Source organism: Maniola jurtina, chromosome 22 (assembly GCF_905333055.1).
Source record: "Maniola jurtina chromosome 22, ilManJurt1.1, whole genome shotgun sequence".
NCBI lineage: Eukaryota > Metazoa > Arthropoda > Insecta > Lepidoptera > Nymphalidae > Maniola > Maniola jurtina.
This window is the reverse complement of record NC_060050.1, coordinates 7,166,421-7,191,610: the sequence shown is the minus strand read 5'-3', so window position 1 is coordinate 7,191,610 and position 25,190 is coordinate 7,166,421. Positions and strand designations below refer to the sequence as shown.

General features: G+C 35.1%; 1 protein-coding gene and 1 long non-coding RNA gene across 6 annotated transcripts; one reads left to right on the top strand and one right to left on the bottom strand.

Moving 5' to 3' along the window:
- The first annotated feature begins 57 nt into the window (after positions 1-57).
- On the top strand, positions 58-21,884 carry LOC123876739 (palmitoyltransferase ZDHHC2-like). Of its 5 annotated transcripts, XR_006798411.1 has the most exons (9): positions 59-309; positions 380-501; positions 2,064-2,170; positions 2,966-3,203; positions 5,198-5,336; positions 7,393-7,519; positions 11,508-13,492; positions 13,562-13,566; positions 13,686-13,967. XR_006798411.1 is itself a non-coding variant. In XM_045923076.1 (8 exons), exons 1-8 carry the CDS (start codon positions 144-146, stop codon positions 21,192-21,194), a joined length of 1,146 nt encoding a protein of 381 aa, XP_045779032.1. In that variant the 5' UTR covers positions 58-143; the 3' UTR covers positions 21,195-21,884. The 5 variants fall into 5 exon arrangements, 4 of the variants coding, with proteins under 4 accessions (XP_045779032.1, XP_045779033.1, XP_045779034.1 ...); XM_045923076.1 differs by lacking the exons at positions 13,562-13,566; positions 13,686-13,967 and adding an exon at positions 21,053-21,884 and having other exon boundaries at positions 58-309; positions 11,508-11,612; XM_045923077.1 differs by lacking the exons at positions 13,562-13,566; positions 13,686-13,967 and adding an exon at positions 17,317-17,458 and having other exon boundaries at positions 11,508-11,612.
- LOC123876749 lies at positions 9,929-17,324 on the bottom strand. The gene is made up of 2 exons (XR_006798415.1): positions 17,196-17,324; positions 9,929-10,022 (listed from the first exon to the last, which is right to left on the bottom strand). It is a non-coding gene; the product is annotated as an uncharacterized LOC123876749 (long non-coding RNA).
- Positions 21,885-25,190: the final 3,306 nt, after the last annotated feature.

The following is a 25,190-nucleotide window of genomic DNA, read 5'->3' as shown; positions in this document are numbered from 1 at the left end:
GGATTATGATATGGAGACGAGACAAGCGACAAAAAAAAACTAAACCAAAATGACAGACATCTCTGTCATTTTGGTTTAGTTTTTGTCTATGGTCACTTAGTTCTAGTTGAGTATGGATATTTTCATAATAAATTAACATTTAAATGGCTTCTTCGATGCAAAATAATAGAGTGTCGCCTCCAGGATATTGCGGGTGTTGCAGAACTTGCAACATGTGGTGCTGGAGGGCTTTCAAATGGCTCCCAGTACTGTTAATAGTGGCTATAGTGACATGGTCATACTATGCCTACGTTTACCAGTTGTGCTTTTGTAAGTAACTGAATCATCAGGATAAATAGAATTATAAGCTGATAGCAGTAAAAAATACTCTTTTTTTCAGGTACCATTGAGAGTACAGTTCAGCAATGTATATATCTGTTTCTTTATCACGTATTGCTGATAATGTTTGCGTGGTCTTATTGGCGAACTATTTTTGCTGATATCAAACCAATTCCAGACAAGGTAAGACTGTACCTACTTTTATACTATGCCATCTTTGTTCCTACTTGCTGATCTTATGATTGAATCTCCTGTATGAGTATGAAACTATAATATCTATGATGTTAGAATTTTTATCAGTTGCCATGAGTTTTCCTTGATAAACCCATTGCACTTGAGTAACCTATTATGTCACTATCCATATTACAAACACGAAAGTATGTGCATCAGAACAACAAATCTGCATAATTTTTAGCATGGATCGATTATGTGATCGATATACCTAGTTAAAGTCCTGAAGAGTGACATAGGGTACATTTTATTTTGGAAAACCAAAGAGTTCCCTTAAGATTTCAAAACCTAAATCCATGCAGATGAAGTTGCTGGCATTGTCTAGTACTTTGTAAAAAAAGTTGCCACTACACAGCTCTTGTAACAATGGCTTGGTCAGTATATAAACGACTGAATGTTGAAAGATCAAAAGCTAAGGTCACTGCAAAATATATCAAGTACTAACTTGTTATGATTTTGGTTTATACAATGACAAATAGATGCCAGAACTGATGGTGGCTTTACAACCTCGGTTATGTTTTTCTAAGCTATGCAACATTGGTGAAGTTCAAAGTCACTATACAACAGACAGCAATTATTACAAGATGTATTTTAGTAATCATGGTATTCAGTCTTGTACAAATCAAAATAAGACTGAAAAGGAAAGGTAGTAAGAATTGGCTCTTGCATAATAATATGGACTTAGATGCATGCCTTATTTATTGTATTAGAAAGTTTACAAGATGTACTACCTATCAAATTCTTGACCCTCTTACTTATTACTGATTATTGTATTAGAACTACTTCATATCTTGTTGCTTTGTTTAAGTGAAGTATTTTGTATTAATTTTCCACTCCTTTGTTTGTGTTTTGCTGTTTAGTCTATCCATTATAAATAAAACCATAACAGATCAGTTTCTTGATATTCTTAATATTAAAATACTTAGTATAATTTATATATTAATTTTAATAAAAAATTCCAGTAATATTTAATAGAAGTTAATATAATAGAATAGGAATTGAAGTATAAAAATACAGCTCTATTTATAATGGTGCATTTTGAATCCATACTGTGTATGTTTGTCTGTCTGTCTGTCTGTCTGCCTGCTAGCTTTTATTTTTTTTTATTTTTTTATAAAAAATATTAGCCATTTGAATTATGACTAACATTCCCCTTTCCCCTCCAACTAAGCGTAAAGCTTGTGCTAGGAGTGGGTACGACAGTAGTGCAACGGGTGGCGTTTGAACCGCTGACCTTTCGGATTTTAGTCCACTCCTATAACCGTTGAGCTATTGAGGCTTTATTGCCTACCCAGTAGTGATTTTGACAAAAGTAACTATACAGTGTTAGTTTGCAATCTGGGGATGGACATATAGTACAGAGACAGCTTATATTCAGTACATGGATAGTGGATATAGGCTGCTTTTTTATCCTAAAAAATTGAAGAGGTTTCTTGGGATTTCTAATAACATATATCACAGATGAAGTTGTGGGCATGATCTAGTTTAATTATAAAAAAGTATTTCTTTTACAGTACAAACTACCAGAAGCAGAGTTGGAAAAGTTGCTTAGTGCAGAAACTGAGGATGCTCAAAGGACAATTTTAGAGAACTTTGCAAAAGATCTCTCCATAGTTACTAGGTATATTATTCTTTTATAAGTTTTAGGCTGGGTATCCACTATATTTTTGAACCTCTAGCCTTCAATACTTCTGAACTGCAGATGCTGTCAGAAAATTGCACAACTTACTGAACCAACATAAGTACTTTGTTGAGTACAGCAGTGGCAAGATGAGCCAAACAGCGGATGGGGCATATTTAAAAGTAATACGGGGCATAAGTAAAAAACGCTGTGCCTTGAAAGTTTTGCATAAATAGTAAATATTAAATAACCACCTTTACACCTTTATGTTGATATACATAAAGGTGTGAAAAGGTGGTTATTTAATATTAAGTCTAAGCAAAGTCAAAGCGCGCTCTATAAATTTCGACCAGAGTAGCGCGAAGAGGGTGGTTCGCCCCCACCTTTGCGTCAAATGCCAAATCAGGTCGAAATATTTTCAGTAAATAGGTAAGAAACAGTTTATAGTTGGAAGCTCCTATGACCCACCTAAGGATCGCTTATGTAAAATTAAAGAAGAAAATACTCATGACTCCTAAAAAAAAAGAAAACACAATAGCTTCACAAATGGCCTTACTCAATGAAGGCTCCCCAAGCCTCCAAAGGTCTTACCACCCGTATTTACAAATGTTACTATGTCTCGCAGTGCGCTCGAACGCACAGGGTAGGTTCCACCAATCAGATGACTGTGTCACGTCAATTTACAATGATCTGATTGGTGGAATGCTATGCGTTCGAGCGCACTGTGAGAGCTCACACTAATGATTGTGAATACAGCCGTTAGTATGCTGTTGTAGTGTAGATGTCCGTTTCCAGGACAATGTCCGGCTCAGTGCGCTACTGCAACCGCTGTGTGCTGGTGAAACCCGACCGCGCGCATCACTGCAGCATCTGCGCGCGCTGCGTACTTAAAATGGACCACCACTGCCCCTGGGTCAACAACTGTGTCTGCTTCCACAACTACAAGTTCTTTATGCTCTTCCTGGGCTACGCGCTGCTCTACTGTCTCTTCATCATGTCCACGTGTCTGCCTTACTTCATCAGGTTTTGGAAGGTAGCTATTTATTTTTACTTTTTTGTCTGGGTTGTTTGTGTTTTTACTTTTTTGCATGTTTCATTTTATGTACTTACATATTATGCTACAGTACCTGAGTCTTTTTATAGCAAATAATTTAATAATTAAATAATTGAATTTATTTGCTAAAATCTGTGTGTGAGTATTTTGTTGCCTAACAAACTAACTGTTGTTTAACTAATACTAATTTATTGCGAAAGAATCAGAGTCTCAAGTTCTAACTTTGACCTATTGGGCTAGAATGTTGTTATGGCCCTTCCACAATATTAGAGGTGCGATGTCGCATTGCAAAAACAGCGTTTTTCCAACGAAATTCCCACGAATTTTACCGTAGAATTTTACGATACGATGTACTGCAAGTATTGTGAAAGAGCCCTTAGTCCGGTAAATTGCTTACTAACAACAAATATATCTTCATACCAAAGGAAAAGAGCCAATTTTGATTGTCCTTCTCCTAGTAGCTAATTGGCAAATGCTAGACATATTTCGATAAAACTTTGATGGTATCCTTACAGATGTATCAGGCATACCAGCATGCCCACTGCGATCGCGTGAATGACACCCGCACATATTCTAAACTATGCATGGACATAATCAACGTAACTCTTCCTACTAACGATTTAGCTTACACATCATTTTTCTATCATTATTGGTCATAGAGCTTGTGGGAATTTTTGAGGAGTAACTTGATAAATGTTCAAAGTTATTAATTTAATTCTTATGACTCACATCCGCCGTTTATTTAGCTTAGACATCATTATTCATATTGGGCTTAATTTTGGAGGAGTTACTTGATAAATGTTTAAAGTTTTCAATTTGATTCTATTAACGTTACTTTCAAATTCAACAATTGACCATCAAATATTGTACAATGGTACCCAATTTATGAATAAATAATAATTTGACTTTGACAATATCAAATATACCACGCGCAAGCCTGTACAGTAATAAAACTTTATAGAATACTGAAATCTTTGCTAGTGAAACATCAAACAATTTTGAACTTTATTCAAATAATCTTTCGGGAATCAATAGGAGCCTGGCGTATTACAGTTATTTTTTTCAAAAAAACCGTCAAAATGTCTTTTATGTTCAACAATAAATTATTGAAAATGTTTTTCGAACTTGTAATTTTTTTTATATATTTTTGCCACACTCTACCAGGGTCACGTGTATAACGGTATGTAAAACTAAAATGTACCTACATGTTTTTGGCAAATAAAAATGAACATGAATAAGTCATGTAAGAGCCTCAATAGCTCAACCGGTAAAGGAGTGGACTGAAAACCGGAAAGGTCGACGGTTCAAACCCCGCCCGTTGCACTATTGTCGTACCTACTCCTAGCACAAGCCTGACGCTTAGTTGAAGAGGAAAGGGGAATATTAGTCATTTAACATGGCTAATATTCTTTAAAAAAAAAAAGTAATATCTAGCTGGTTTAACTACAATTCACAAAACATTAGCCTACTTTGCATTATACTAAACAGGTGTGGCTTTACGCAAAGTACAAACTTTCAGTTATGAATCAAGTACCTCCTCGAAATCTAACACCAGCTCTCAAGCCATAATATTACGATAGTAAATACTTAGTTAGGTTCACTAGGTCACCTTTAATAACCGGACTAGATTAATTAGCTTCCCTTAGTTCAAAGTACAGTATAACTCACGTCATTACTTTTTATTTTTTAGTAAAAAAATCTGTTTTTTTTTTTTTTTGGAAAACATCCACATTGTTTGAATTCTTGCTGTCGCAGTGGGAATGCTAAAATAAAAAACCATTTAATTTTTCAGATATCATCTTATTTACCCAAAATTTAAACACTGTGGACAAATGACTGCTGATGTCGAGCTTACTACTGATAATAAGTGTAGCGCAGCGCGACGGCTATAGTTTCTTCAAATACCTATTATTCAGATTATGGGACTAGAGTGCCCTCTTAAGTCTGCTCTTAAAGAATAATTTGTTACACAGGGAGAATTCGGCATCTCGGGCAGCGCCGGGCGCTACCACATAGTGTTCGCGTTTTTCGTGGCGCTCATGTTCGCGATCTCGCTCGGCTCGCTCTTCGGCTACCATTGTTACCTTGTCGCGCACAACAGAACAACCTTAGGTAAGTTAATACTAAAGGCTGGACCGCAATACAACGGCTTTGCGCAGTGCGCCTTTTCGCTTTAAATATTCTCTCGTGACTGTTCACTATAACTTGCTAACTATAATTGATTACTAGTATTTGGGTATAATTTTAATTCCACTCCCATATAATGCGTCAATAGGGAAGCGTTTAATGAAATATTAAGTGCTCGGTAAGCTTTTAATGAATGTGAAGTGACTGCAATAACCATTTTTATGGTATGAGATTTATTTAATTTGGCTTGATTAACATTTTCAATGCCTTTCGGGATCCATTACCGGTTAGAAGTCTGCTAGTATGTTGTATCCAGTTTGTAAAGCATCATCATAGTACATGAGCTGGGGTATAGTGACAAAACAAGAAGTCCAATTTGAAGTCGCAACATAGCGCATTATATGTAGACTACAGATAAATACACCAGTCCTAGATAGATAACGATATCTATCTCGGGTTTTATCATTGTACATAAACAATTTTGTGCACTGCAGTCATTCGCCTCGTGTTCAGGTTGAACTCCTTATTTTGCGATCATTTTAGAAGCAGGCCGAGACGTTTTGAAATGTATAGTTTTGGCAAGCGTTACATAAGTTCAGCTATTAACTACGATGCGACAGTCGAATTGTGATTGTAACTTTGGCAGTACTACTAAGTACTATGTAACTATTCAAAGAAATCCCGGCCCGCGCCGAACCACTCCCGCCCCGGTTCTTACGATGTTTAATAGTTTGTGAATCGAAAGAAATTGTAAAAATTTAAACTGGCTGTGGCGGTATGGGTTTAATAAAAACTGCCATAGCCCGCTTCCATCTTAGAATGCATCATCACCTACCACCAGTTGAGATTGTCGTCAAGAGCTAACTTGTATCGGCATTTAAAAAAAACTTTTGGCTATTTTGAGTAGATTCAACAGCTATAATGCGAGTTTGTATTTCAGATGCGCTGCTAATGTACCGCCGGGCGGGCAGCCCTTCCGGTCAGATTATAAACAATATGCTTAAAGCCATGATCAATGGTAATTGCAGGCACTTTACCGGGCGCGTAGACTGGTTATTTTAGGGTCTTATACTTTGGTGTAGATATGTTGACATACTAGTATATAATGTATCTTAGATATTCGTTGATGGTACTTAACTGTACTGGTAGAAGTAATCCATCAATCAATCAATCAATCAACCGGTTTGTGTCCACTGCTGGACATAGGCCTTCCTCAGAGAGATAGCCAACATAGCCCGCTCCATAGATAGAAGTAATAATATTGGTATTTATAATTTTTATGATAGTGTTTTACCTACACTCCAATGAAATTTCTAAACAATTTTAAATACATATCAAAACTTGCGGAACCAGCAGGATCGACCTGCTTCTTCCTGGGAACCGCGCCCAGAGCGCCTTACCACTAAGTAAAGGTTCACTTGCTGCCAGTGCTGGAGATAAATGTATATTCATTCAGTACTAAAGCGACTGTTAATACCATCTAGTAGCGACACTTTGCAGTTATTGAAACTACCTTCAAAGGCCCATATTAGCCTCGATAGCTGATCGGTTGGTGAGCCGACTGATTTCCGAAAGGATGGCGGTTCAAACCCCTCCTGTTGCACTGTTGTCGTACCCACTCCTGGCACAAGCTTTACGCTTAATTGGAGGGGAAAGGGGAGTATTAGTCATGATTAGCATGGCTAATATTCTTCAAAAAAAAGAAAATGCAGGTCTTTAAACGAAAAATGACACCTTGCATGGATGTAACTAATGAAACAAAAAATTCAGAAAGAGATTAGTATTCCTGGCATTATTTTTGAAGTAATAATTCTCCACTAAGTGGATGAACGACTTGTAATGAATCATAGGGATCATGCATACAGGCAGCACAATACTGCAGTGTCTAATACTGGTTGACTGATTTTAGTCCTTATTTTAAAGGTGAACCGTACTTTTGACAGTTGACACATAAGAATTAAAATGGGGCCTGAGAACTCATTTTGTATGGCCTATATATTCATTTTTCAATTGTTTTAAAGTGTTTGTTTAACGTTTTCAGAAGCGTTCCGAGCGCCTATGTTCCGTGGCGGCGCAGATAAGAACGGGTTTTCCATGGGTGCCTACAATAATTTCAAGGAAGTATTCGGCGCCAGCCCCAACCTCTGGGTAGTGCCTGTGTTCACAAGGTAAACTATTACTTATCACTTCTTATATATCTTATATGTGTATTATTATATCGTTAGACCCATTACTCACGGTCAACTAGTCGTCCGGCTACTCGGTCGGCGGTGACCGTTAGAATCTGTAATTTATTAGGAACTCTTCACATGTATGCGCACGGAGTCGCGGCAACTTCATGCGTATACACACGGCGACTTCCATAACTCAAAAAAAAACTCAAAACTCAAAATAATTTGTTCAAAGGTACTATTGTACACTTTTCGATAGTCAGAATTGTTAGATTTGTAAGATGATATAGTGATGATAATAAAAACTTAAACTTAAACTTAAAACTGAAGCTACGAGTAGCATAAATTTTGTAGATTCTAATGGTCGCCGTCAACTGAGTTGCCGAGCGTCTAAGTCGACCGTGTGTAATGGCTCTTGAGAAGTATTAATAATTTTTATATTATTGATAGTAAAAACTCGATAATCCAGACTTATTGTTGTCGAAGTTCCTTTGGACCTTAAAATCGATTTTTATAGACAACCCATACGAAATCTACAAATAAGATGTTCAGATTGATCAGGATTATTATTAGCGATTCTGCATGTTCTATAAAAAACTATTTTCATATAATCGAAAACTGATTGGTTACGTTCAGAAATCGTGAAATCTTAAAAAGTCTAGATTTTCGGGTTTCTATTATAATTTATATTGCTATATAGAAATATACTGATATATAGTTTGGTGCTACTTTAAAGATTTGGAATTGAAAAAACCATTCGTTCGACCATTTCATCAAATCGTCGGCCGTTTTTCGACAATATTTTACTCATAAATACAACCTTGCTTGTTTCATATTGACATACTTATTACATACCTAATTTCATAATCTATGGACGTAATAGTGGGTATTATAATATACTGTGTATTTTATTTATGACAAGTTTGTGTTATATTTTTACATATTAATTTTTTATTTATTTCTCACGCCCTAGGTTAACTTTAGGAATTTTTAAACGTTTTAGAATTTGAAATGCTAAATTTGTGTGCTACTGTACCTATATAGGTACCAACCACTATTGGTATAGCAAATTAATAGGAAAAATAAATTAACGCATGTAAATTACACGCATGTGTGTCAAATGAGGCTGTGTGCGTGTACATAGACATATGTGTGGTACATGAGCATGACCAAATGTATGAGAAAAGAAGTGAATGACATATCCTAACCAATTCGTTTTTGTAGTTTTAATTCTAGGTTTTGAGGATGTGCTCGCAATACTAACTCTGGATATGTCTGAATTAAATGAAATTGGAACTGGTATTTTGTATTAAAAGTGGTGGTTTAAAAGTTTCCGCCCACTACCTAGACCGAAAATATTTTTTTTTTTTTACAAATTTTTGTTATGTGGCTGAGCCAAGTTTGAAGATAGGGTGTGTAAAGTTAAACCATATTTAATATTTTTTTTACGTGGTGGCAATAATCGACCATTATATGTTTATGGTTTTAGTGGGCATTTCAAACGCCTATGTCAGTCACGTGTTTTGCCTGCTATGATTGTATAATTCGAAGGCACCATTGCATTTGCAATTTAAATATGTTCTCATCCATTCATTGTGTTTCACTCATTCATATTCATAATCTCTGATACAATGTGGAAGCTGAATAACCATTGATCTAAGATACCGCATAAGGTCGAACTTTACCCATCTGTTAACCAAGGTTTTATATTCCACAGTTTGGTAAACTTTAAAGCCTGACCTGACCTTTAACTGATTTTCTTTAGACAACATTATTTTTTCTTGTTCGCTATGCCTCTTGCAGCTCTCAACTGGTATTGAATTCGTTTGATTATCGAATACGTTATAGTATGTTTATAAAATGATATCATTATCACATAGTTTAAAAAAAAACTTTTTCACTTACTTTTTTAAATTTCATTAGGCATCCCATTCGCAGTATGTTCGTTAATTTATCTTGATTGATAAAAACACTTTTCATTTGGTTAGCTGACGGGTGAAGGTTGAATGCGTTAGTACATCGTATTATATAAATTACAACACACTATTTTAGTCGATAGTACGACAAAATCGTAGCGTCTTTTCTTTCTTGACCATCTTTGAAACGCCTTGAAACGAAAAAAAAAAACGGTTCCATGTAGTGGGTGGTGATATTGCATTTTTGGATTGTGAACAATTGAAATTAATTAAATGAGTGTTTTTGTATTTTTAACTAATTATTAATTTCTGCTTGTGTTTTGGCATTCTAATAATCGTATTAATATTATACAGGTGCCGGCAGTAAATATTGCAAATCGAATTTTAGAAAGAGATTTCTGCCTCGTAGAGCGTCGTCTCTATCACTCATATAGACGTTTGGTCGGTCTCAACGATAGAGACAATGCTCTATGAAATCATTATCTCTCTCTAAAGTTCGATGTACAATATTTTCTATCGGGTACTGTATTTCAGTATCCTAAAAAGTGTTTCTGCAATCAATGAATGGATTTCTAGTATAAGTACTAACTAATCAGTTGTCTTGTAGATACGTAAAAGTATTTTTACCTTTATATTCAGCTGATGATATTTCTGGTGTGCTAAAGATAGTTTCAATACTAATCTAATCATAGTTCTGGTGTAAAGGAGTGTCTTGTTGTCATTTCCTATGAATAGGTTTTTATCATTAGTTCATAGCAACACAGTCATGATTCATGCTATCAGCAAACAATAACGTAATTTGTATTAAGCGGAAATAACTATTACTCACTCTTAATATATTTCATTATATCCTCTATCACTTATATTTATTTGATTATTATTATTATTTATGTTTTTAACAGCTTCCTTAGTGATAAATAAAACAAAGTGGTGCGGAATAAAATAATTTTTAAAAATCTCTAAAAAGTAACTATAATAAGCAGGTCGTCATCCGGTAAAATAAAAAATTCGCAAGACAAAACAATCTTGCTTCTTCTTTTTTTTTTTGATTTTTTTAATTTATATATTTAATAGAAACTTATAGCGTAATAAGTTATAATTCCCTATTACTGCTAGTATTATAACTAGGTCACCTAAGCCAGCAACAATGTCTCTAATCTAGTCTGAATTGTCATGACTTAGCAAGTATAGTCCTTAGACTTTTTAACTTTTATGACTTTCATAGACTTGTAACAGACCACCATATTTTGAACCATGCTCATATAGGTATTTGCTAATGGTGCGTAAACACTGCGTCCACCAGTACTTATCTATGCAGTCTGTGCCCTACGCGCATCATGTCATACACGTGTACGACACGATGTGATGCGTGCGAATTTATCTTCACTTTTTGAAATACAAATGCATTGAGCTTTGCCTACCAAGAGTTTTAAAAAATCTTTGCTTTTTTTAACTAAATTAATTGATTTTATTCCACACCACTCCCCACTAGCAGAACACGTAAAACCCTACACAGGATCTAACTCCGTTAGTCCGATCGTGTCTCATTGCCGTTCTATCGAACTACGAGAAAGTGGGTGCAAGTGTGTTTGCCACACACGTCTTGTGCTCTAAATTTCCTGCGTTGTCTAATCTTTTGATATTAGCTGCCGTGCGGTTCAGTCAGGTGATAGTTCAATCCACGAGGACGCGTCCTCCTATTTACCGTGATTACAAGTGTAAATTAAAAATTTATAACACCCACTTTCTTGGAATATAGCCAAGAACACTCTCGATCAAGCAATCTTTCAAACAAAAAAAAAAAAATTTAAAATCGGTTCATTAGTTGAGGAGCTACGATGCCACAGACAGATACACAGATACACACGTCAAACTTATAACATCCTCTTTTGGGTTGGGGGTTAAAAATTATGTTTAATTTATCATCGAGTATGCCCACGACGCTGATGGCTACTTGCACTATACATAACACACATGCATGGTGACGGATAGGAGCAAGGAGTGGGACGCGTCGGCGTGGATTGAACTGCCTATATTGTGATGGTAACGCCGTATGGTGGTGTCCGTAGCGCGGGGGACGGGTGCGAGTTCCCCGTGCGGCGCGAGCACCAGCTGCAGCCGTTCAGCGCGCCGCCCGACCACGGCTACGACGCCATGGGCACCACGCGCGCCAGGTCAGAGCCCGGCGACTCGCCCGCGCCGCTGCCGCTAGAGCCCTCCAAACACATACCTTGACGTCTATCCGAGAAATACTCTAGGCGAACCGTAGTTTCGGATTTTTCTGATAATTGTAGTGCTAGCAGCTCGGAATCGGTATCCTCAGTTACCGAAACGAAATAGCGCGTTCAATTCACCAGTTAAGTAAATTGACGTACCTCTGCTAAATACTTTTTGAATCGGTATTTTTAATTCTTGAAAGAATAGCATTTCTTACATCGGGTAATTTTCAATCTTCATCGGGATTTTTCTGATAGTCGGTATTCTCAGTTACCGAAACGATACCGTGTTTCCACTATCGGTATGTTTTCAATCTTCATCGGGATTTGTCTGATAATCGGTATTCTTAGTTACCGAAACGATAGCGCGTTGCCTTCATCTGTTTTTTTTTTTACTTATTGTATCTTACTGATATTTAGTTTACTGTAAATTGGGTCGCAGTTTAAAAAAAAATCGGGAGGTTTGAGATTCACCATAGCTCCACCAGAAGCTAGACCATTTTTACCGCTCATTGATACATAATAAGCGCTTGATAAGCTTTCAATACAAACCGATACCGCACCCACAATTTGGAAGAGAACGTCAAGGTATTTCTGAACTTCCTTTCACTATATATTTTAAAATAGTCAGACATTGAAGAAGTCCATTGTGTGTTATTTGGCAATTAATATATTCAGTCTATTTTTTCTCAAAGCTATTTGTAATGTTCAAATGATACTATCTCTCCGAATATCAAGGAGTTTTGTTTTTTTTTTTTGTCGAATTTAAATTATAATTAGGTACTGACGTTCCGTTTTATGAACTAAAAATATTCTTCAATAATTAATCTTATCAATAATAAATTCGCGTACTCTGCTGCACTGCATTTCATTTCCTGTGAATGTATTTTACGGATTTTAGGAATACTTTTATTTTTATCGATTTTTCAAAAATACTCGTTAGCTATCCACGTTTTAGCAATACGTTATTTATACAGAATAACTAGCTGGTGCCCGCGACTTCGTTCGCGTGGATAGAGGTTTTCTAAAAATCCCGTAGGAACTCTTAAATTTTCTGGGATAAAAGGTAACCTATGTTCTTTTCCATGTCAAAGGCTACATGCATGTCCATCCAAATCCGTTCAGCCGTTTTTCGTGATTGAGTAACAAACATCCAAACATCCACACTTTCACATTTATAAAATTAGGAGGATTCCTCAACCTATAAATGCGCACCTTTATATAGTACTTTTATACCTTTATATAATCTTTATATAGTATTAATGAATAGAAATATGACAATAATATTAGGTTAGTCAAATTGAAAGATCTTACATTGAATTGGTGCGTAAAAAATATTAGATAGACAAAATCGTTTTTCATTTCTCAAATATATTAATTATTGCAGATGTTAATATCAAGTTTTTTAGTAATCGACGAATAGTATTTTAGTAAATTCAAATAGATAAATCGAACGTTAAATGACCAAATAGATTCAGCTTGCCATCACGTGCCAAACAAAGCTTTTTTATAATATACCTACTTAGGTATTCATACGTCCAGTAAACCTACTTAAAATATTTTTTATATTATTCAGTAAGTTACTTAAAGTTAAAATATTTGTGTTTGTTGAGTAATAATTTCGAATATATTTGTCTCAGTAAAATTTGAAAATTAGTTAGTAAATAAGGCGTACCATATTTTGTATCATGGAATTGAGTAAAATCGATGTAAGTATCACTTATGGTACAAAACTTCAATAATTTAGAACTTTAGTTTATTATTCTTTAACGATTAATTACATGGCCATTGTGTTGTACCCATAATAAGAATGTTATGAATCTAAAAATAATAAATCTGTTAGTTCAAAGTCAAAGTCAAAATCATTTATTCAAAGTAGGTACAATTTGTACTCTTTTTGATGGTAGAAATTGTTAAATTTGTACGATATAGTGTGGTGATAATTAATTACGTAACTTAAAACTAAAGCTACGAGGGTTCCAAACGCGCCCAAGTCTGAGAAGAAACGCGCCCAAGTCTGACAAAAGAGAGAGTTAAATTAAAAATCCGAAACTTTAATTCTCGTTTGACATCTATTTCTCTGGTATACCTCAAGTATGTGTAGGGAGGGAGGATCACATTTTTCTAAATACAATATTAATAATGAATTTATATTGAATTTTTATCTTTGATCTATGGATATATACATATTGCTTGTAAACGCATTTATTTTTGGAGCTATTATACAACACACAAGACTGATGAAGTTAGAATGAATTCTGTTTGTATTTTGTAAGTTTGTATTTGTGCACAATAAACTTGTTTTGTTGTTAATTTTTGGTTCTTTTATTTTTTGTATCTTTATATTTTAACACAGACACGTGGGCATAGCCAGTAATATACCTAATTTCTAAGATGTGTCGCGATGGAGTAAAATAATAGTTTACTTATACCAAGCAAAGCGGAAAAGGGGTTCTTCTTATCTAAAAGGCGGCCATCGTTATAAATAACTTTTACTATGAAATCAACCCTTAAAACGTCGAAAATATTAAAGTCCCAATCAGATGTTCCATACAAAAAACCGGCCAAGTGCGAGTTGGACTCTCGCACCGAGGGTTCCGTACTCGGGTATTTTTTTTGACATTTTGCACGATAAATCAAAAACTATTATGCATAAAAATAAATAAAAATCTGTTTTAGAATGTACATGCAAATCCCTTTCATATGATACCCCCACTTGGTATAGTTATCTGACTTTGAAAATTTAAACACATTTTAATTTTTTTTTAATGATGTAACCACAAATTCGCGGTTTTCAGATTTATGCCTGTACTTGTGCTATAAGAATAAGACCAACCTACCTGCCAAATTTCATGATTCTAGATCAACGGGAAGTACCCTATAGGTTTCTTGACAGACAGACAGACAACGAAGTGATCCTATAAGGGTTCCGTTTTTCCTTTTGAGGTACGGAACCCTAAAAATGCCAATTAGTGCGTACATTTTGAGAACTCACTCGCCATTTTTGCTCTATGTGTCAACTGTATTGTCAAAGTACGATTTCAGTCCTCAATCTAAGGGCAAACGGTACTTTTGACACGACCGCGACATTTGATACTAGGATAGGACAATTATGGCGAGTGAGTTTTAAAAATTTATGCATTACATACATCACTCTGACAAAGCGTATAGAACAGCTGCTGATTTTTCTTTTCTTGATTTATGAGTTGCTTCCACTTTCTTAGTATCAGTTGTTTATAACGAGGATAGCAAAACTTTTATAGTTTTTTACACACACTTAAAAATAGCGATGTAACTTGATGGTGTGATTGTATCGTCAAATAATCTAAAAGTAATCTTGATTTCCGATATGTACAATCAATTAATTATTTTTAATTTAGTTTTCAATGTTATTTGAGTTAAGTTAGGAGACCTGGCTACGCCCATCAACACATAGTCAACCTGACTTCAGCACACACAAATTAGCACGCAAATGGATACGAAGTTTTGCTTTCTTTATATCTGCGGTCTGTGTGATGTATAAGCACAGTGATCTTTTGCTCTTAGTTGGCTGCTACAATATTCTAGCTCGTTAAGAGTTTCACTAGCGCACTCTCCATACGACCGTAGTTTCGTTCTCATTTGAATATTAACCAATCTAACTCAATGAAATTTTGTACACATGTTCTAGAAAAAAACATCAGTGTTTGTGGTTTACCAGATTTACGTAAAAATGTATAGATTTACACGAGTTTAGAGATTTGTATGTAAATCTTTAGGACCATGTGACTTTAAAACTATTTTTTTTACAGAAATCTGGAAAACCACAAACACATTAATTTCTAGGTGTCTAGAAAATATCATTGAGTTTGATTGGTTAGTATTCAAATGAGAACCGAACTGTGTCTGTTTGAAGCGCGCTACGAATACACTTATTGTACAAAATCTGTAAACTGAACTAAACTGGCACGTCCAAGTGTAATGCTGTCCCTTTCATAATCCCCCTGCGGGAAGGGATAGCACTACATTCAGATCTTTCTGTTTAGAGATTATGTACTACCAAATTGGCAACATCGTAAAACATCTGTTAAGTTTGTATTGATATTTTATTTTTCTTTTATTTAAGAATTTACTTATATCAGAGTGAATGAATTTAATTTAAGCTAACAATTAACAGTTCCTTAAATAAATTACACACTAGGTATTTTACAAACATACTTTTGATAAAAAAAACTGATGTTAATATTATTTAAAATTAGAATTAAGTATGACTAGTCATAGAGCCGCAATATTAAGCTTAAGCATTGCATATTTTGGAGGCTTTAAAAAAATATGTAATCGTACTTCACATTATGACAAGTATTTAACAAGTATTTTTATCTATGCCCCACGCTTTTCATAAGTATTTAAGAGTATTTAGTAAATGCTTTATGCCTAAGTTTACTTTGCAAGTAAATAAGAAACTTTTTTAGGATTAGCTTTGCTTTCTGGTACTAGCAGCCGATTAAGAGCAAAAGTTGTCGCCACAAAATTAATCGACCAACTATTTTTCCATGCTTTTTCTCATTCTCTCTCACTCTTCTATTTTCCTTTCATCTTCTAAATCTTATGGTGCTTCTCTTAATTTATTAACACTTTTTATGACATTGGTATAAGTTTGATTGTACACAAATCTAAACTGAACTGACAGTTTTATAACTTAAAATTTAAAAACCCCCGACACAAAACCTCTATAAGAAAACTAAAAAAGAGCTGATAACTTTCAAACGGCTGAACCGATTTTCTTCGATTATAGCTAAGAACACTCGAATAAACTTTCAAACAAAAAAAACTAAATTAAAATTGGTTCATTCGTTTAGGAGCTACGAAGCCACAGACAGATTCACAGAGACATACGTCAAACTTATAACACCTAAGAGTACCTATCTCTTCAGGATGTTGCACTATCCATAGACTTGTTGAGTTTAGAGATTTGCATACAATTGAATAAGAAACTTCATAGCACAAAAGCACGCGCACGAAACGAAGAACTTCAGTCATTGTCACGTATATTTTTACATCGCCCATGCTGAGTTTTTCTAGGGGAGCGAGAAAATAAAATTAGTTTGCGCGCAACAGAGATAAATAATAACCCATACATATTACCTATTTCTTTCTCAGCAACCACCGGGTTTCTTGCTGGATCTTAGTAAGAGATGCATTTTGTACCAACGGTACAGTTAGTGATGATACAAAAGCACTTTTTAAAGTAGGTACCTACCTAGTCCCTATTCGTAGTTCGCTGCATGCTATGACTATATTTTATAGTCCGTACCAAATGAGAACTCGCTCGCCATTTTAACTCTATGTGTCAACTGTCATGTCTAAAATACGGTTCATCTTTGAAATAAGGATTAAAATCGTACTTTTGACATGACAGTTGACACATACAGTTAAAATGGCGACTGAGTTCGCATTTTGTACGCATTATATAATAATATATAGTAGTTACTAGTTTGTGTTAGGTACGTGACAGTGACACATCGGACATCAGTCGTTTCAATTTCAATGCACACAAAGTACTTATTTTGACAGTTACGGAAGCACCCTGAGATTATATTTTCTTTTCCAAATTTACTCTAATTAATACTTTAAGCATAATAAGAATAAAGTACAATTTCGAATGAGCTTTTTACTATTTTAGCGTGGAGATGGCACACGAGAGTGAGAGATGGAGACTTTGCCCCAGAAGGGGTCGGACCGTCCCGCAAATAGTATAAGGAAAATTCATATTTCATAATATACTTAATTAATTAATTCTTCTATTCACAATATTTTTACAACAGTATATTTAAATAAAACCATACAAACGAAGAAACATGCTTTTCATTCATTGGCAAACATCCGAGAACCAAAATTTTTTTCAGTAACGTCATTCACTTCTTTTGTCGTACTCGGTTGAGATTTGTTTTTTTTTTAACATAAGATTTAGACCTGTGTCCTTTTACATGCTAATTTTGTTTAGCAAATGCATAGTATTTGGCCGATAACAAACCTGCATACAAAACGCCATTCAACTGGACGCTTGCGACAAGTCAAATCAAATCGTAGTGTTTGTTTAACAAAGACCCTTGTCTTTGTTAAACAAACACTACGATTTGATAGGCCCTGAGGCCCTAATGGAACTTTTCAAGTTAAACTGTGCGTAAATTTGTCCAATGGCAGACGTGAGATGGTTATGGACGGAAAAGGGCAGAAAACATTTCTGTCCTTGTTCCGTCCATATTAATTACAGATTTATGCCTGAGGGCGGTTACGCAGCCATCCGATTCTAATCCGTGGAAATACGTTCCGAAGTAGTCATAGAACATGTTACATGGGAGCTTACGCACAACATCCGACTTCCATCATCCGATATCTCCGTTATCCGTGAGAATATCTCGGATGTGCCTCGGATTCAATCCGGACAAAGTACGTAGATATGTCAAAGATGTCTATTTAATACCTAGCTTGGATTTGGATCAGAGATTGGATTGAATTCGATCCGAGTTTTTATATCTATATTTTCACGGATTCGGATAAGTGTGTACGCTCTTACGCTAAAGCCTCGGAATTTTAAGTTTTGGAGCTATTTACTATATAAAATCAGTAGGTAATCACGTTTGCTTGTTGATACTACTAAAGTGACAAATGATTATAGTATATTTACGCCGTTGTGCGCATCATTTAACTTGATAAGTTACACTGCTACTAAATACTGACGAAAGTTGAACGTGACAACAAAGGCCGATTGTGCTTCTTTGTCACTCGTTCCGCGCTCTCGCTTGCACTTCAAGCCTTACATGGAACGCCTCAGAGCGATCAGCGAGGTAACGCCGCATGAGTCATGTTTTTTCGTGCGTGCAGCCGGCTCTATCGAATTATAAGACGTTGTCACGTCAAAAAACCATAAAGGAAAATGTCTCTAAACTGATTTGACTCGAGAGAAAAACGCGTTGGGTTGCGTGGCGTTTTATAAGTACGTTTCTAGTCTTATTACAGTTGAGACCTGAGAACTAGCATCTCATAGTGAGCGCAAAGTAGTTTTACATTATAGCTATCAGAAAAATTTTATAACCCTGCGAGCCATACTTTAAAGTATATATGATATAGGTAGTATATATGACATATTTGCTAAAATATAAAACCTCCCAAATGTTCTTGGGCTCAGTAAAGGGCAAGAAAATTTGTGCTGGTTATTTCCGTGAGTGCTTTCATACATTTTATGCATATCATAGTCCATGCGTATTTATAAATAACTTTTTTATCATTGCCACGACACAAGACGAACTTGAATATACAAAGCTCCGCAGATTCTTTAGAAAAAGAGGCGTGGCTATTTTATATCTGATATATTATATAGCATATTTTGAATACCTTAACCATTGCTAACTTGCTCTAGTTCATAGTAAATGTATGAAACAAATACAAGTAATTTAATATATCGTGGCGCGTTTTGTTTTAAAATACGCAGCAAAGGTACCTACATGATGAAGATTTTTACTTTGTTTTAACTTGTAAATCTAACTGAAAATAGTTACCTTTGTTGATATTAATAATATTTTATTTACTATTTGCCTGCACTGTAATAGAGTAGCTTCATAACATTTAGTAGAAAATACTTAAGTAGATCGCTCGCAGTAAAACCTGATTACCATTACATATACTATTAAGTAAGTATGCATTTTATAGCAACAAATAAAGTTCTTATAGGTAAGTAGATTGATAAAGAAAAAAAAGCCTGTTTTTTAGTTGTGGCTAAAAATCATTAGTAGAAAGTAGAATTGTAATTAACAATATTAATAAAATATTAATATTTTACTACTTATACAAATCACTACTTCATCGTTATTGTATACCAGCAGCACGATATGATTTCGATATCGCAAATTTTTAATGGTGGAATCTACGTCAGTGCCTTATGTATCTCACTAGGAGACCAGTGTTGACGCAGCCAGCTCGCGCTACCAACAAAATGTATACAGTTTCTATGGAAAGTACCACACCAGGTGTGGTACCCTTCATAGAGTTGTACATAATGTAAAGTCTTTTCATTAACATACACAATGTTAGTGAACAAACCGCACACCTGCATCATAAGAATAAAATGGAATACTATATGTATTCCATTTTATTCTTAGAATAGAAACCATTTATAACAAACAGTCTAAAAAAAAAAAAAAAAAACAGTAGTAGTGACACTATGTTAGTGAACAGAGTTTAATAGGACCTGGTTGCGCCACCACCAGTGTCCTAGTGAGATATTTGTCCTTAGTAGCAGTTTTGTCTGATTTGCAGTAATTAGCCAAAATTAGTAAAAAAAACTTGTGTCACCACCTGTGTAGTAGAAGAATTTTGTCAACTGATTAAAGCACAGTTTAAGTTAGTATCATTTTGAACGTACACGAATCATACAAAGCAGGGTTTACACTAAGTTCGGCAGTTTCGCGATCTTTGTTTTCCGTTGCAGGCCAGCGTGGACGCGCCTTGACTGAGTTATACGCGCACCCCCTCGATCGAGGAAGCGTAGATGGCGCGTCCACACTTGCCCCGCAAAGTAAAGCCTTGTGAGGCTTCCGCTCTTATGCATGATTAACATTAGCGAATTGAAAGGAATTTCGAAAATTTTATGTAGCAATTTGACCTCTATCTCCGTCCTCAACAAGCACTTTCGATTTTTTTAGAAATTGCCTTCGATTCGCTAGAATGTAAATCGACCATTAGTGTACACCCTGATATTGTGGCTAATTCTGTTGTGTACGATCGTAACTAAACTACAGGTTTTAGGGCTATTACATACCTAACAAGTGCAGGACGCAACAAGAAAATTTCTTGAACTACTATTGGAGTTTAAGAAATTTTCCCATCCCGTCTGGCGCACATTACGTATTATAACTCTACCTTAAAGCTATCCTTTATATATGAAAGGGATAACAATACATTAAGAAAATCATTTGAGTTCAGTTTAGTGGTAGTAACAGAACTAGCCACATTGACACATAAAAAGAACGCCTTCGCCGCAAAGTGCCAGGCGGAGGCAGCGATGCAGTTGCGCTGCTTTGTAAATCAATATAATTTGGATCGATGAACTGACGCACGGCCGCAACGCGGGTGTAGCGCTGCAGTCGCGCGTTTTTTTTTTATATGGTTGTATGGTATTCGATTTACAACACGGAACAGAATTTTTTTTCTGTTCCGTGGATTTACAAGGTCTCCGCGTGGCACTTTGCAGCAAATTTGAAGGCGCCCCAAATCTATAAAAGTATCATTTATTGATACATTCATCGCGTTCATCTACGTTATATAAAACCTATGATTTGAAGCTTACAAAGATTGCGTACAATGTAGCTTGCTGAGACAATGTTAAGATTACCTAATTTGAAAAACCACTTGAAATATAGCTGCGGCGACGGCATCATCTATCCTCTACCCACGCAAGACGAAGATACGGAGTCTTTGCTCAGCTCGGAGCGATGGGACCGCTGGGGAGAACGCGCGAGACCGTTCGACGAACGCGAGAGTTCTTCCTTCGACGAGCTATGAGTGTAGGTGGCCGCTACTCCATCCAGGCTTATGCTCTGTGATCTATCATTTCCTGGTAGGTACGGAATGATCAAACGTTGAGAGATGCTGTATTTAGGTATTCTAATAGTGTTTGCGTTCTTTTAGGAGATAAAAAGAATTTACAGTTGCAGATATTTCTAATGTTGCGCGTCTAGAGTGTAGACTGATGCAATGTACCACTAACATGCAATACAAGAATTTGCCGTTCTGCAAGCGCGCTACGAATATCAGCGACTCGATTGCGGTAGAATGACAGCTACAATGTCACAATTGCAATCAACTCTGATTTATTTGACGCTCGGTTTCTATTCGTTACAATGCATTGTTGCAACAAGAATACCATAAATTCAGCCAATCACAATTGAAATCGTACTAATGATTGGTGCGGGTTTTCCGCAATCGACCATCAGAAGTTGTGCGCGGAGCGACCTAAAATTGTTGGTTTATGAAATAAACTCATAAGGGCGCATTGTTTGAAATGCTCTGTTCAGACTGATGTAACACAATGGTCAATGTATAGAATGTTATATTACACCAGTCTATAGGTGAGCGGTTTATATTCTTCATATGCTCGTTTATTTATCTATGATTTCTATCGGTGCGTCCAGACTATATTATAACATGTTATAAAACTTGGTTTTCGCGTTGCTTCATGGTTTTATCACATTTTTAATAGTGTGAACACAGGTTATAATATTAAAATATGCGGCCCTACGATGTGTGTGACATAATATGGCAATGATATTATGTAGGTAATAGATAAGTCACATTCATAGTTACATAGCGTATAAATCCGTGCTCCCTGATAAGTAAGACAGAAAATACAAAACGCACGAGAGTAGAAGAGATAGTGCTCTTCAGTAATTTGACGTCACTTCTTCACTTTAGACGCGTATATAAGTATCTACTTCTTTTTTACATAGATATAGTATCATCGTAACATGGTATTATATTCTGGATGCATGTTTAGGTACAAAAGCAATATTTGACTGTTTGTGTTACTATAATATTGTTGTAATTTATTTTTATCAGAGTTATGATTCTACTTACAATATTATATTTAAAAATGCTGGATATAGGTATCATTGTCTTCTTGTGATGATCTTTTTTTAGGCTCTAGGCACATTGTGGCAAAAGCGAAACAAAGCAAGGTGTTTTTCAATGCTACAAAGTAAACTGAACTTTATCTCCAGAAGATAGGTACTTATTTTGTGTGAAACAAAAATATTCACAAATCCACACAAATTGTGAAAATAATGTTCAGTTTAGTTTGTAACATTTCAGAAAGAATGTTTCGATTCTATTCTCCCATACTGTGCCTTGAGGCTCATGCTTATGAAAGAAATATTTTACAGATTTCCATTAAAATGAATAGGTACTTATCGATTTTTGATGAAAATTCTCGATTCAGTCAGTCTCGATCAGTTCAGTCTCGATTTTCTTTCTCTTTTTATGTGACTTATCTAATCAGATAAGATTTTTTATAAATCCGTATGTAGGTAACTTATATGATTGATTTAATTTTTTATCTTAATTTTTTTGTGATTTACTAAAAAGTAACACTAAGATACAGTTGTGTATTTGTGTGACTGAAAAATATTCGTATTTTTTAGGTAAGACTTAGATTTTTTTAAGCTAAAGTTAGTCTTTTTATTACTACGAAATACCTACTTACCTGTTCACTTAAGCGGACTTTACATATATTAGTGGCACAAAATTAGTTTCACGACATTAACTTCACTATCAATTGCATGTGTAAACGTTTTGCGACATTAGACGTTTACACATGCAATTGATATTAAAATTAATGTCGTGAAACTAATTTCGTGCCACTAATTTCGTAATGTTTTCGCTTTATTTATGTACCGCTTTACATTTTTCCGAGTAAATACTTTTATTTTATAATAATGGGAAGTTTGTTTTGTAAATAATATGTGGCCGTTTTACATAAATGCCAATTTGGGATCTTCCATTAATCACGTCGCATTTTAACCTCTTTTCTTAACATTCTTAAACTTTTTTCTGTGTTGTGTTCTATAAATATAAAATAGTACTCTGTCCTTGCTCTGGGAAGCTAACATAGAAGTCATTAATACCACATTGCGATTGCTTGTAGCAATGTGGTACGATTTACAACTTTAGTACGAAGCCCATCGCCTTTTTTATTACTTTCCCCCCCGTCTTACCTCTTAGCGTGTGATGTAATTAGTAGATGGTCCTATTATGAAGGTGTGATAGTATTACCTATAAATAGAGTTATTGGTGCTGTTGTATTCGTATTCTAGTGGTTGTTTAGAAAAAAAAGATGAAGGAAATGTTTTTCCTACCAAAATCAGATGAATTCAACTAGATATTTTACTATAACCAGTTCAGCAAAAAATGTTTTAAAACGTGTTTTTCATTGTATAAAGCCTGGAATACCTACCATACAAAGAATGACCGACTACGCGTCACACTGAGACAGATCTATAGTAGAGTGCACTTTGACTTTGCTTCTTCTTCTTCTTAAGCTTCAGTTGACACGAGACAGATTTATGTTAGTGATATAACGCTGTCTCATTTTAACAGTGTCTTAAGTCTTATCAAAGTCAAAGTGTGCTCTATTGATCATAGCCTGAGAGCGCGTGTACAAAACATATAATACAAGGAACTTGAGTATGACGTACGTCAAACGGTTATGCCGACGTCCGTCGCGCGATTTCAGAGATGAGAGATTTTTAGAGATGTCTAAATGTTACAGTAACGAATAAGAAAAATGAATTTATAGATTTAAAATGCTTTATCCAGTTATTAGTAGGTAAGTAAGCTAAAATCATTAAAATATAGTTGGATTTTTCATGAAACATTTTTTAATTAGTCCTACAAACCTGCAAAGCATTTCTAACTTCATCGTTTTAACTTTTAAAAAGCTTAATTCATACACAAGTTTGTAGGTACCTTACAGTAAGATAGCTCTCCACGATAGCTCCAAGTCGGGCGTGAGAGCTCGTGCTCTTTCAATCAACATTTACGGACGGGACACACTCAAGAGCGAGATGCACGATATAACTCAAATCTGGTCTATACAAGTATACATATGGTGTACTGTTGTACATAATATAATAAGTGCTTTACGTTTGTAATAGGTATAAGACTGCTGGCAAATGTGAAGAGTTTGGTTCTAATTTTAATGCGACTTTTAAAAGTAATAATTTTCTACTTAATTAAATATGAGTTCACTTATAACCGCATGGATTTCTTGATACGAGACATTTTAGGAAAAAAAGATATTGTGTAGGTAATAATTAACTAAGTACTTAATGACCTATATATGTACCTAATAACGATATTTTATTCCACACAAATATTAAGTTATCATTTTTTAGGATAAATTGCTTATGAATTTTAGTGCTATGTGTGCAATAATAAATACAAAAGTGTGCTAAACTGAAGTGTGTGGTTTTAAAATCATCAATGGTAGTATAAGTGGAAGTTGCCAACTTTTTAGTGTAAGAAATATAATTCATCAGCTTGTTTGCTGATTTAATGTGTGAAATACGAAAAAAAGCTCATTGTACAATATCATTTATTTTATGTTATATCAATAACTAAAATGCAACTAAAAGATTGTATTATGCCGCGTACATACTGTTGAAATGTATCATACAGTGTGAGAATTTTCCATACCCTTTGCTGCCCAATGTAACGTGTAACTTGTAAGGCGACGCAGGTTGTAACAAAATCGTTTGGATGTCTTGCGCGCATGTAAACTGTCCTAGTCAAGTACGCTACAAACATTCCGCATAGCGATACATCGAAATATGTCGGGTTTGACTGATGTACTTAATAGGCGTAATACAATTTCTTTGTGTAGTATAATGTTCATTGCATGTTGCAAACCAGTTTATACGCGTCTGTAGATCATTAGACGGTTTTTTATACAACCAATTGAATCTTTATTAAACCATGCCTGCACTCGGGCTTATCCATTAATGG

Bases quoted from the DNA above. Each gene is read 5' to 3' on its own strand.
- LOC123876739 (XM_045923076.1), top strand. From the start codon at position 144: ATGGCTTCTTCGATGCAAAATAATAGAGTGTCGCCTCCAGGATATTGC. The intron at 3,204-5,197 runs GTAGCTATTTAT...TTTGTTACACAG, and splicing joins ACTTCATCAGGTTTTGGAAG to GGAGAATTCGGCATCTCGGG. The intron at 5,337-7,392 runs GTAAGTTAATAC...TAACGTTTTCAG, and splicing joins GCACAACAGAACAACCTTAG to AAGCGTTCCGAGCGCCTATG.